At 41.3% G+C, this 14,588-nt stretch overlaps 1 protein-coding gene across 1 annotated transcript; it reads left to right on the plus strand.

Annotated features, from left to right (window-relative positions):
• The first annotated feature begins 10,075 nt into the window (after nucleotides 1–10,075).
• bud13 (BUD13 homolog) lies at nucleotides 10,076–13,697 on the plus strand. The gene is made up of 10 exons (XM_080867334.1): nucleotides 10,076–10,233; nucleotides 10,386–10,476; nucleotides 10,915–10,999; nucleotides 11,089–11,532; nucleotides 11,729–12,033; nucleotides 12,131–12,239; nucleotides 12,408–12,546; nucleotides 12,649–12,830; nucleotides 12,982–13,063; nucleotides 13,296–13,697. The coding sequence occupies exons 1-10, from the start codon at nucleotides 10,091–10,093 to the stop codon at nucleotides 13,387–13,389; spliced, it is 1,674 nt and encodes a 557-aa protein (XP_080723460.1). The 5' UTR covers nucleotides 10,076–10,090; the 3' UTR covers nucleotides 13,390–13,697.
• The last annotated feature ends 891 nt before the right edge of the window (nucleotides 13,698–14,588 follow it).

Here is a 14,588-nt window from a genome sequence, read left to right on the forward strand (position 1 = left end):
GGCGAATTGCAATTGCAACCCTAACAAACTGTCAGATAATCCATCTGAAAACTGAAAAGAGAAATCACGCTCTTACTTCGAATGGGGTCGTTATGCTCTCCGTCTCCTGTCTCCATTTGATTTATGAAAACAGTCTGAAGGAAACTGGTCGGTACAGTTGTCCAACTTTTAAGCTGACTGGTTTAAAACTTTCAGACTGTCGAAAGTCGTTTAAAATTGTCTGAAAACGTTTTAGCAAGCTTTTTAAAAACACGATGTAAATGTAGAGTAAGCCAAGTGAATGCTGTGAGGAACGCTGCTAAGTGTTAACTGATATTTCTCCACCAATTACATCCAAATATAATGATGCAGAGATGAACGTTATAGGTTTCCTTGCTAGTTTTGCGTTCTGACTCTCGTGTGACGTCATCGACTGAAGCCGCTCAACGTTCTGCAGGTGAACAAAACTGTCAGCGGGGACAGTTTTGTTCACAAAGCTTTGAAGGAATTACGGGGACAGATAGAGGCCACAAGATGGCGCCATTTTTCAGGTTGTGGACACCATTTGTTGGCTTTTTGGTTTATGTTCACACCACAGTGAATTTTTTTCCCTTTCTTGCTGAATTTAAATAAATTAACTCAGGTAAACTAGAGTGAGTCTTCCGTCATTAATTAATTATTTAAAACACTTTTCTACCTTTAGTGTATTTTTGCTGCGTTACATGTTTGCTGAACTGCTTCATGGGTTAAAAACCTTTTGATTAGTTAGACGCAGACTCTGTTGTTCAAATAAAATCTATACTTTGTATTTTCCATTTGGCTTTCCTGGATTGAAAAGTTTGAAAATAAAAGCATTCAACAGTCTGGGTGTCGAAATGTGCTGTGTAATGTATTTATAAATATTTTGATGGTAGGAAAACAGGTTAAAATGACTGTGTTTGGGCCTTGAGGTTAAATTTTAATTTTATCTAAAAATGAACTTGTATTCCATTTTTCTGGAGACTGTGGGTCCAGAGAGGGATACTTGTTCTCGGAGACCTGTATCAGGGGTAGGGATGGGTATCGAAAACCGGCTCTTGTTGAGAACCGGTTTCCACTGTTTCAATTCCTTGGAATTGTTTGCCATTTTTGCAAACGATTCCCTTATCGATTCCAGTCGCCCCGAATGACGTCACCATGTTGCGGAGCTTCATTTACCTAGCAGGAAACACGGCGCCTAAGCGGCTCAAACGCTCAAAAGTTTGTTTATACTTTACGAGAATGGATGACAACAGGGCGACTTGCAATACTTGAAAAGTAGATATTTCATTTAAGGGAGGAAACACTACGAATATGCAAAAGCATTTGCTCACAAAACACGTGATAACCTTAAATGAATGTCGTGTTTTTAATTCCGCTCCGGACTCGTGAATCTCAACCCAGAAGCAGCGGTAATGTTTGCCCATCCTCTCCCGTTAATGCGGCAGGTAAATAATCAACTAACAGTGCATATTAGCATATTAGCAGTGACTAAGTTTGTGGTCAAAGGCTTGCACCCATTTGCCACAGCATATGGCCCCGATTTTCGGTAAGTGAATGTGATTAATTGTAGGCAGGGACATTACTGGATATTCTTGTGTAATTGCTACAGAATAATTTATGTTACACTTTATATTTATTATATTATTTTACATTTACAATTTTTTTTCCTGGGGACCCTGTGACCCATTGAAGAGCCGTAGGCTGTGGATCTCTTAAGATCTCACTGTTGGGTTTGTAAGGCCATGTTACTCCTAAATTTCTATCTTGTTCAAAGAGAAGATATAAAACAAAGTTCTAAGCTAAGCGACCTTAGTGTTCTCTTTTTTTAAAAAGAATAAAGAATCGAATCGTTAAACAGAATCGAAAATGGAATCGGAATCGTGAAAATCTTATCAATACCCATCTCTAATCAGGGGAGAACTCTCAAGTCCTTCAACGACCTTAAAGAACAGTTTCAGTTGCCACAGAGTCAGTTTTGGAGGTACCTGCAGCTCCGGCACTTATTGCTGAAAACCTTTGGTTCCTCCTCCACACCACCTCCAACTATTGAATATCTCAGCTACATCAAAATAAATCTTTGGGGGAGGTCGTGAAGTCTCTAAATATTACTCAGTGCTTGTTAAGGGCACGAGTAAAGGGCTACCCACCCTCCGGTTAGCTTGGGAATCTGACCTTGATGTGGTTTTTACAGATCAGGAATGGACTACAATTTTGCAGAATAGTAAAAAGGTGTCCAGGGAACTTAGAACGAGACTAATCCAATTCATATTACTACACTGAATTTACTGGTCGCCACATAGACTGTATAGGACAAACCTCATGCAGTCCCCTGAATGCTGGAGATGTTAGACTGGGGTGGGCACATTGACCCATATGATTTGGCCCTTTCCTAAAACCCAAATCTTTTGGACTGAGATACATGACTTTATCAAATCAACCATACGATGGGATATTCCTTTTTCACCAAGACTATATTTGTTTTGGGGGACCCATCACTCCTTAAATATGCTCCGCCTAAAGCTGCTGAGTGGGTACAGACTGCATTGATGCTGGGGCGTAAACTCATTATCTCCCAGTGGAAGTCCCCTTCCACCCCACCTGTCTCTGTATGGCATATTCAACTAGGGAGACTCGCTGCACTAGAACAACTCTCATACAGGCTTCTGAACAAAGTGGAGAGTTTCCATCTGAAGTGGGATCCATATCTGTCCAGAATAAAAGGATCAGACTAGAACTTAGAGTGGGACAGACATTGGAATTCTGACAAAGCACTCTCAGGGATGTCAGAGTGTGGCATGCAGTGAGACCCACATAGTCAAAGGCTGGCTGTTTTTGTTTCTTTTTTGTTGTTGTTTTTGTTTTTGTTTTTTTTGGTTTGTTTGTTGTTGTTTTTTTGTTTCTCTTGCTTTGTTTGTCCCCCCTCATTTTGGTTTTGTATTCTCTACTGTTCTGCTGCTATGCTGATGTTTTTTTTTATGTGATGTAACCTGTCTCTGCAGTGGACTGTAGTGTTCTAAAAGCACAATAAAATATTAATCACAAAAAAAATGAACTTGTAGAAGTCGGAAAAAGATACAAGCTTGAGTGCAGTACTCTGGTAGAACTTCGTAAAGGGGGTATTTAGACCCAACATCTTGGATGGTATCTACAGAATATATTTTAGTACATCCTTTGGGAACTTGGTTTTGTCTTGGAATAAGTAGTTGATCATAGATATCAATGACATACTGTTGTTGCAAAATGAAACACTCTCTGAACCTGCAGTTTGGTTCTTCCAAAAATGTAACAAAATAAAACAAGGACACAACCCCATTTAACAGAGTGACCAACACAGCACTTGGTCACACACTGGCTGAGTTGCAGTGTGTGGCCAACCTGGTGACCAGCATGAGGCTGAGATACCAGGCTGTTGTGGCTGCGTATTGTTCTTCCACATGTTATTGACGCCCCTATTTGTTAAAAGAATAAAATCTTAAATTGTGGATGTGGCTTGTTTTTTCAGAATTCTATAAATGACACCCAACAAGTGTCAATAGCAAAATAAACTGTTTGTTATTGGCAAATTTTTCATGGCCGCAACCCACATACTCAACTCTGGTGCTCAACTCACATTTTCCTTACAAATTTGACACCATTTAAGGGCAAAAGGTGATGCACGCATTAGATATTGCTGCAACCCTACGGGTGGGAGGAAGTCTGTGTTACACAGGCTAGGACAGGTACCAGGGAGGTTAGACTAGAGCAGGGGTCTCAAACTCCAGTCCTCGAGGACCGGTGTCCGGAAACTTTTCCATGTGTCCCTGTTGCAACACGCCTGAATAAAATTAGTAGGTTATTAGCAAGAGTATAGAATTTCACTGCATGCTGAAGTGGCAACCCCTAACCCTACTCCAGTAAATTTAAGTACATGTAAGAGTTTGGAAAAATTTACTTTTAAAAGTACTTTTATTGCACCATGTTCATTCACTCATGAGTTGCTGTAACATGAATAAACAGTACCCTTGCACAATGACCGAAACTAACTGTTCTGGATGTAATGTTTAGAGTTGCCTACCAACGGGTTGAGGATCAAAGCCAGAAACTTTAAGGTGTTATAGGTGACCGAGTTTTAGGACAATTGGTCCTAAAGGTACACAATATAGACTGTCCCTGGGTATAGCCTGTGGTATGGACTTCAATCACATCTCGGTTGTTTTTTTTTTGGTTTGCTTTGTTTTTTAATTATATATTGTGCAGAGAGGGGAAATTTTAAAAGGTCTGTCATTGTCCAACAACTTGTTGACCTTACTGAAAATCTGCATGTCTGAAACTGCGAGGTGACAAAGCACACCACTTCATCTGTCAGACATGGTGGAGTCAGTGTTATGGCATGAGAATATATGGCTGCCAGTGGAACCGGTTCACTAGTGTTTATTAATGATGTGACTGCTGATAGAAGTAGCAGGATGAACTGTGAATTGTACAGCGCAATACTCTGCGCTCATATTCAGCCAAATGCTGTAAAATTGATCAAATGGTGGCTCACAGTGCAAATGTATAATGACCCAAAGCTTACTGTAAAAGCAACCCAAGAGTTTCTTGAGGTAAAGAAATGAGATATTTTTCACTAGCTAAGCCATTCACCTGATCTCAGCCCAACAGAACATGTGTTTACTGAAGTTACTGAGAAATATGAAGACAGAGAGAGACTTCAGTCATTGACTTTTCTTATATTTAATGCTAATTTGTTCAATTACTTCTAAGCCTCTGAAAATTTGTGTCTGTGTATAACAATGGCTGAAGCAGTTGTTCTAACTGCTTCAGACAATCTATCACCCTCTTCCTGTTACCACTTCCTGGGCTTGTTTCAGGGGCTCATAAGTATTTCTGTCACTGAGCAGTGACAGTCATAAATGGTTAATGATCAAGAAACTACCTCACAACCCACTGTTTGCCAGTGGTGCTAGTTTTAGTAATTCTGCAAAGGCACGGTTTTTGAGATTGAGGAAACCTGCAGACAGTTGAGACTGAAGAAGTCACTTGGATGAGTTACGAAGTGTTTCTCCCACTCAAAATGTTACATCCAAATGAACAGAATCCATTTTTTGGGATTTCATTACCTGGATGACTGAGCATGCATCAAGACAAAAGATCAGCAGTTTAGTAACTTAATCTGTAATCTATAATGTTGCACTGTGTGTTTATCACTCTCATGACAGAGGTATTTGTAAGAGGTATTGTCTTTTATGTTGAGGCCATGGCATGACTCTGGCATGCTGTTTTTCATGATGAGTGACAGTGTATCTGATGTCCTTGTGTTGGTGTTGCATCCGTATAATAATGCTAATCCAGGATCAACATTGGTACTGACCAATCATTTTGTTGTAATGTCATAACGTTGCAATGTCCTCAAATATGTGCTTGTTTATATAAAACTCTCTCCTAGAACAAATAGTCAGTATAAGTTTTTTCTTTATTAATTTATAGAATATAGTAAATACATTTTTAAGTTAGGTTTGCTATTTAGTTTAGCCAGATTAGTTTACAGTTTACTCACATTGGTTTGCCAGTGATAATTGAATTAGCCAACTTCTTGGATGCTCAGACATTATCACAGGTCAGTCGCAATGCTGATTCAAGGATCCAAGGAAGCTTTATTGTCATTTGCATCACAAGTTTACATGAGGTGGAATGAAAATTACGTACAGAGAGCGAAAAGCGAAAAGAAACAGAATAATGAAGAAACAGAATTTAAAAAAAAAAACAGATTTAAAAAACAGAATAACAAGTAATAAAGTAATACAAATAAATACAGTGCAACAACCTGGGTACCAGTATGGAGTATAGTAGGGGTGCAACGATACACAAAATTCACGGTTCGGTTTGATACTTTGGTGTCACGGTTCGATATTTTTTCGATACAAAAAAAAATGTTCATGCCTTTTTAATTTGTCATTTATTAAAATTATATATATATTTTTTTTAACTCAAAAGAACAGTTTCTTCTCCTCTGCTGTTGAACACATGAACAATAACCGTATGACTGTTCCCACCACTAATACATGACCCTACGCTGTGTTCACTGCATCATTCCATGTTTGGCACTGATCACCACCTGCACTCATGTATATATCATGTATATATCTATCTATCTACTTAGCACTTTTAATTCTTATTCCCATTTTTATTTTCATGTCTATTTAAGCTTAATTTATAACAATATGTCTGCACTGAAGCACCGCAGCAATTTCCTAATGTTGTAAACCCGCTCAACATTTGGCAATAAAACCCTTTCTGATTCTGATTCTGATTCTGAATTAGGGTGGGGAAGGTTCAATTTGCCATGTTGCAAGGAGAGTTTAACTTCTGTCTCGCTAGCTTGCCCTGCGCTCAGTGAATCTGCGTTCGACTACTCCGCCTAGGCTGCACTGTCGAGCGCAGATCCACTGAGCGCTCAACACAGACAGCATCGTCAGAAGGAAAGTTGATAAAATAAATTAAAAATTGTGTATTGTTCGATACTGCCTGGGAGGGATGTGAGGTGGGCAAATGAACTGAATCATTTCTTCAACAGATTTGATTCAGCCATGAGGCAGTCTGCAACATCGGCTGCAGACTCACCCACCCTCACTGCTGCTGTTCCACCTCAGACACTTCACACCTCCTCTATTCACCCTGCTCACTCCCCCCCCACCCCCAACTGCAGCATCCAATACACACTCAACACAAGGCTCCAGCCTGTCTCTCTCAACCACCCAGGTTAGGAGGGAACTGAGGAGGATTAATGGCAAGAAGGCAGCGGGCCCAGATGGCATCAGCTCGAGGGTCGTCAGGTCCTGCGCGGACCAACTGTGTGGGGTGATGGAGCACCTCTTCAACCTGAGCCTGAGGTTGGGAAGAGTCCCACAGCTCTGGAAAACCTCCTGTGTTGTACCAGTGCCAAAGACTTCACACCCCAAGGACCTCAACAGCTACAGGCCGGTGGCTCTGACATCCCACCTGATGAAGACCCTGGAGCGGTTGGTCCTGGCTCAGCTTCGGCGCCTAATAAGCTCATCACTGGACCCACTTCAGTTTGCCTACCAGCCTGGCATTGGAGCGGATGATGCCGTCATTCACCTCCTACATCGTTCCCTCGCTCACCTGGAGACCGCTGGAAGCACTGTGAGAATCATGTTCTTTGATTTCTCCAGTGCCTTCAACACCATTCTTCCCTCGGTTCTAAAGGACAAGCTGGAGAACTCTGGAGTGGACCATCACCTCACTACCTGGATCCTGGACTACCTCACCGACCGACCACAGTATGTGAGGACTCAGGGCTGTGTGTCGGACAGGGTCGTCTGCAGTACGGGGGCCCCACAGGGAACGGTTCTGGCTCCGTTCCTCTTCACCATCTACACTGCAGACTTCTCCCACAATTCCACCCAGTGCTTCCTGCAGAAGTTCTCTGATGACTCTGCAATAGTCGGCCTCATCACTGATGGGGACGACAAGGAGTACAGAGGTCTGACCCAAGACTTTGTGGACTGGTGCCAGCTGAACTACCTCCAGATCAACGCCAGTAAAACCAAGGAACTGGTGGTAGACTTCCGCAGGCACAAGCATTCTCCACTGCAACCACTGAACATCCAAGGTATGGACATTGAGGCTGTGGACAGCTACAGGTACCTTGGTGTTCATCTGAACAATAGACTGGACTGGACTCATAACTCAGACGCCCTCTACAGGAAAGGGCAGAGCAGGCTGTACCTGCTGCGGAGACTCAGGTCGTTTGGAGTGGAGGGCCCACTCCTGAAGACCTTCTATGACTCTGTTGTGGCTTCTGCTATCTTTTATGGTTTGGTCTGCTGGGGCGGCAGCATCTCTGCTGGGGACAGGAAGAGACTGAACAGGGTGATCCGAAGGGCCAGCTCTGTTCTAGGATGCCCTCTGAACCCAGTGGAGGTGGTGAGTGACAGGAGAACGGCGGCTAAGCTGTCATCCCTGTTGGACAACATCTCCCACCCCATGCAGCAGACTGTGACAGCACTGAGCAGCTCCTTCAGTGGGAGACTGCGGCACCCACGGTGTGGGACGGAGAGATTTCGCAGGTCTTTCCTCCCCACTGCTGTCAGACTCCATAATAAAGACTTTAACTGATCAAGCACACACATCCATACATATGCAATAATACTAAGTGCAATAATCCTTTCTGTCATCGTTGTATTTTTACTCAGTTGTATATAGTATTTGTATTTGTATTCTATTTTTATCTTATTGTATATTTATTTTATTTTATTCTACTGTATATAGTATTTTATTCTATTCTGTACAGTTGTGTACTGTATTTATTCTTATTGTATTCTAATTTTTGCCTCACAACTTTTGCACTGTCCACTTCCTGCTGTGACAAAACAAATTTCCCACGTGTGGGACTAATAAAAGTTATCTTATCTTATATGCGTACCGAACCAAAAGCACTGTATCGAACGGTTCAATATCGATACGAGTATCGTTGCACCCCTAGAGTATAGGTATAGAAAAGTAGGTGCTCGGACTTATATCCAACAATGATGAGACAAACTATAGGACAGAGGTGCAACAACTAGAGTCATGGTGCCACGACAATAACTTGGTCTTAAACACCAAAAAGACCAAGGAGATCATTGTAGATTTCCGGAAGAGGGGTCATAACAACCATCTGCCTCTCTTCATTGGCAGTGAGGCGGTGGAGAGGGTGAGCAGTTTTAAATTCTTGGGGGTAACTGTGACCGAGGACCTGTCCTGGGGCAACCATATCACCTCAGTTGTACGGAAGGCCCAACAGCGCCTCTACTACCTGAGGAGACTGCGGAGCGCACACATTCCCAGATCTCTGATGTTGAACTTCTACAACTGTGCCATCAGCAGCGTTCTGACGTATGGATTTCTAGTATGGTTGCCCAGCTGCACCAAGGCCGATCAGCAAGCACTCCAGCGGGTGGTGAAAGAAGCTGGCAGAATTATTGGAACAAGTCTGCCAGAGATCAGTAATATCTTCCCCACTCGCTGTCTGAGGAGGGTGCACAGTATCCTGCGGGACCAACATCACCCTGCGCGCCACCTTTTCCATCTGCTGCCCTCAGGGAGAAGGTACAGGTCTATACAGGCCAGAACATCCAGACTGGCCAACAGCCTGTATCCACAGGCTGTGAGGCTCCTGAACTCTCTGCCCCCCTCTCACGGACAATAACCATATCCAACTTCTTAATAGCAATGAACTGGTCTGCATTGGTGCATCATATCTTTATTCTCTTCCCCCTCCTGCCCCCCCCCCCCCTCTTTCTTAAATAGATAACTATCATATCTGATATCATATCTCACAGTACAATAATATTGAATGGGTTGCATTGTTGTATTTTGTCATGTTTCTCAGGTCTTTGTCTGAATTTCTACGAACATTATTGCTAAGGATTGTCTTATTGCATTGGAGTCACACTGGGTTAAATATGTACACTTGGGTTTTAAGGGGTATTTATTATTTTCTTCTTTTTTTTTGGGTTGTATGGAAGCCCCAAACGCAATTTCATTGTTCTTGACAATGACAATAAATAAATAAATACTAAATACTAAATACTAAATACTTTAGCAGCAAAAGGGCATGATGACCAGCATTGATAAAGTGATGGTGTCAGTAAGTGTCAGTAATCCTGGACCAACATTGTTTTGATGACATAGAAACAATACCAACACATGACTGACAATTTTTTGGTGATAGTTTAACTTCCTCTTACTGATATCAATTAAAACTATATAACTACACAGTTGGTGTTCACTTATTTCACTCTCGCTTTTGCACCTCAGCAAAAAATGTGGTTTATCACACAAATACTTTCACAGCACTGCACCTGGAGTGAAATTGGATTTAACAATGGTAAATTCCTCAAAACCCTTTCATGATTTATTTGTATTAATTTATTTGTATTATTATATTTGCTAACTATACTGCCCTTATTTCGAATTTATTAATAATATTATTGTTTACAATTTAGGCATGCTTGCTTGGCTGCCTCAATCTCAGTCTATCCTTTGCATCCTCTATCCGAACTGGCATTCTTGAACCTCAGCGCCACCCGTAGTTTCTAACAACACAATGATGGCTGCTTCCACATGCAGTAAGAAAGGACAGGAACTCTCCAAGGCTGAGTACCTAAAACGTTATTTATCAGCCGACGATGATTCCCTGAAATCTAAAGGAAAGGCAAAAAAGAAGCGGCGCAAGGTTCCCGAGAAGGGGTGAGCCGGTGGCGACGGTTTAGTCGACTTTTGCCGCAGATTTAGCTGTATTTGTTAGCCGTTAAGCTAGTTAACGACTCTGTTGTTGTGCAGCGCTGTTTTCCTCACTGCCTAATGTAATAACTTACTCGTGTTTACTTCTTTGATTCAAGACTTAAAATAGTGGACGATGACATAGATTGGAAACAGATGGTCACACAGCAGACGGAGATTGAGGAAGAGGATGAAGAAGACGCTCCGGTGGTAAGATGACGTTAGCTAGCTACCTGGCTAACCTGTCCATTCATTCAGTTGAAATGATTACGGAAACATATGCTATATACGCTCCTGTATATGAGGGGTTCTTTTAAACAATAAAAATGCGCCTGATGATTTGGGACACCACTGGTCAGAGGGCCCGGTGGCGCCAGTGTCCGGCAGCCTCGCCTCTGTCAGTGCGCCTCAGGGCGGCTGTGGCTACAATTTAGCTTGTCATCACCAGTGTGTGTGAATGGGTGGATGACTGAACGTGTAAAGCGCTTTGGGGTCCTTAGGGACTAAGTAAAGCGCTATACAAATACAGGCCGTTTACTTAATGCTGAAATCTAATCTATTGTATTAAATGGGTATGCTTGTAGTTTGGGTAATTTTGTTATGTCAACAAGTTCTGTTTTAAAACGTAATCTTTTGTTAACTGTTCAGATTGCTGAGGTGATTGATGATCGACCTGAGGAAGTGAAACAGATGGAAGTTTTTAGGACCAGCAACAGATGGAAAGTAATTGGAGGTAAATAAGAAGTCACAGAAGTAGGAGGGATTTGTGCAATATTAAGTTAAGACTGTTGTTTACTATAGTTTTACTTCCTCTCCTAAAAGTGGACCAAAATGATGACACAGAGGAAGGAAATGGAAAAGAACATCAAAGTACAGAGGCTGGCTCATTAAGCAGAGGTCTACATGACTCACCCGAGTTGTCTTCAAAGAGAAGAGGACAGGATTCTCCTGTCAAAAAGACCCGGCATGACTCTCCAGATGTCTCACCTCTGAGGAGACGCCGGCATGACTCTCCAGACATCTCTCCACCAAAGAGAAGTCGGAAGTACTCTCCGGATGTCTCTCCTCACAGGACAAGACATCACGACTCTCCTGATGTCTCTCATCCCAGGAGAAGACATCATGACTCTCCAGATGTCTCTCCTCCCAAGAGAAGACGTCACGACTCTCCAGATGTCTCTCCTCCCAGGAGAAGACGCCATGACTCCCCAGACTTGTCACCACCAAGACAGTGTTCAGGAAAGTCAGAAAAAATGCAAAGTAAAGGTGAGTGATCCATTTAAATTGTAAAGTGGAATCTGGTGTGGCATATGAATAAAAGTAAAAAGCAGAGACCCATTTAACATGAGTTTTGAATTGAAATTTATTTTAAAGACATAGCTTGATCTAATAATAAATCTTTAATTTTTGTTCAAAAGGCATTACAAAATGAAAATTAACAAATTAACTGTGTCTTTGTCAGATTCAGCCTCCAACAAAAGCAAGCTCAGCTCATCCTTGTTAAGTAAAAAACGCTCACCGGATCCTCATCGGTCAGCGGTGGCTAAGAAGGGTCAGAATAGACATGATTCAGACTCGGATCCGTCTCCCCCGAGGAAAAGGCCCCTGAAGGGAAACGCCTCAGACTCCGACCAATCTCCCCCAAGGAGGCCCTCAAAAACTAAACGGGGCTCAGACTCTGACCAGTCTCCACCCAGGGTGCGGCCACCGAGTGGAAGGGACTCGGATGGAGATTTGTCACCACCTCGTAGGCCAGGCCAGTCACAGGTAAGCAGACTGTGTTGGAACAAAGATTAATGTCAAATCTGATTTCACTCAAATGTTATATTTTTCATTGTCTTTTTTTTTTTTTTTTTAGAACCAGGGCCAAAGGATGCTATCTGGTGGAAAGGCAGGCCTGGTTTCTGTGGACATTCTAAGGAAAGAGCAAAAGGAGAACAGACGCAGAGAAAAACACAATCAGCCACTTGAAGGTTTCATCAACTTTTCTCTCTTAAGATATTTTTACACCCATTGATGGAAGAGCTTCATACAGCTTTGCATCTCATTTCAGCTTATCATCTATATTGTCGTATTTTATTTAGTCCTAAAATTAAATAATGAAGTTTCTACATACTTACCCATTCATCCCCTTTGACCAGATGAATCGCGTAACGCTCAGACGATTTTCAGAGACAAAAGTGGCAAAAGGAGGGATCTGGATTCAGAGAGAGATGAACAGAAAAAGAAAGCTGGTGAAAAAGCGGCAAGAGACAAGAAATACGCTCAGTGGGGAAAAGGGTAAATGTGCATGATCATTTCAAATATCACAGTTTATGTGATTATATCCACATAAAAAATTATAAAAGTGGTTCAATGGTTTATGTTAAAATGTATGTATAGGTTGGCACAGAGCCAGATGCATCAGCAGAAACTTGAGGACGCGCTGCACGAAGCCCAGAAGCCACTGGCACGTCACCGTGACGATGAGGATCTTGACCGCATGTTGAGAGAACAGGAAAGAGAAGGCGATCCTATGGCTGCAATGCTCAGGCGTAAAAAGGACCGTGGCACAAAAACACAAGGTGTTTAATATTATATATATTTTATTTTATTTATGACTTTATTTTATTTCACCAGGTCAATCCTTGTAAGAAGCTTTTAAATAGCAGCAGTTTTGTTTTTGCTACTGTTTGTATTTTTATTTATTTGTATGTTTGTTTTGATTTTTTGTAGAGAAACCTCGATATAAAGGCCCTGCTCCACCTCCAAACCGGTTCAATATTCCACCGGGGTACCGCTGGGACGGAGTTGACAGGTAGAGTTTGTGCATCGGTGACAGAGGAAAACTGTTGAGGACAGAACTGTAGTTTAATATTGAATGTTTTTAATACACACATCAGTTTGTCATTTTGCACATTAATGGTAAAGAAATTGTGATCATTTTTTTCCACGTCTATATTAAATTTGCGCCTAATTGAATGGATTGTCTTTGGCCTTTTAGCTTGTCGTATCATAATTAATAGGGTTATTTTATTTGTGTCTTGCAGGTCAAATGGTTTTGAACAGAAACGCTACCAGAGGATGGCAGATAAAAAGGCTGTGCAGGAAGCGGCCTATAAATGGAGTGTGGAGGATATGTAAAGGCTTTCAGAAAATGATGAATCTGGAGCAGAGCTAAAGAGCACACCTGCTCAACCTTTATGTATAATTGTTATGCTGTTAGAACAACAAGACTAGATGCATCTACGCAGCAAAAGTTCTTTTTTAAATAAACTACATAGAAGAATTTGTTTCACCTTTCCAAACCCTTTTGATACTGTACCATGTGTATCAGATGGAACTGTACAGAAAAATGAAGTGAAGCATGTTCACAATTTTTGTAAGAAGTTATTCACCGTGGAGCAGAAGCTGTTGTGGTTTCAGTGTTTTATTAAAGAATGTTTTTGTAATGCATTGTCCCAAGAGTGTTCAGGCACCTGTAACTTGGATAGCATTTGACATTCAGTCTTTTTAGATAATTTTATACACTTACCACCCATTTTATTAGGCAACAGTAACTCAAATAACCGCTTGTTACAACCAACATATTTTGGTCCTGGACATAGAAATAGAGACATGTCCCTCATGACTCCAAAATGAAACGTAGTGCACAGCAACCAAATGCTGAAAGAGAGTGTCCACAGCTGACTGTCGATGGTATGGTATAGCTGTGAGGGTTTTGTGTACAAGATAAATGCACATTTGAGAGTTCTGTGGTGTAGCTAAAAAAGACTGACCTACAGAGATGTGAAAAAAGCGGCATTCAAATAAGCCATTCCTTGCCATATTAATCAGGGAGTACATACACTGACAGGATGCTGTGACTCTCACAGTGAGGGAATCAGGTTGGGCTCTAATATTTTTTCTAGCAATGTCCGATTCAGTCTAACATCTGTAAAAGTTTTAAGGCACTTTCCACCAGCACTGTCAAAAAGAATTATGGAAGAATGATTTGTAGAATCAAGGAATCGGTGTCCTGGTTGCACATGCTAGACCAATGGCTTAATAACACAACAATGCTATTGCCTTTAATCTGTCACTATCTATGCTATTGATTATGGTGTAATTATATAAAATAAAATAAAAAATTAAAGTGACAGTATTGTGCAATGAATAAAAAGTTTTATTTATAAACTTTTTATTTTTATAAAAAGTATTATTTATTATTAATAATAATTAACCTTACTTCATACTTGCAAATTTGTCGACTGATGCTATAATTAATCTACGTTATCTATTTTTAATTTAAGTTTTAAGTTGGTCTAAGTATCTTAGCACAGCGGAACTCTAGTATCCTTAGT

The sequence above is a fragment of the Rhamphochromis sp. 'chilingali' genome (genome assembly GCF_963969265.1).
Source record: "Rhamphochromis sp. 'chilingali' genome assembly, chromosome: 19".
NCBI classification, from domain to species: Eukaryota; Metazoa; Chordata; class Actinopteri; order Cichliformes; family Cichlidae; genus Rhamphochromis; species Rhamphochromis sp. 'chilingali'.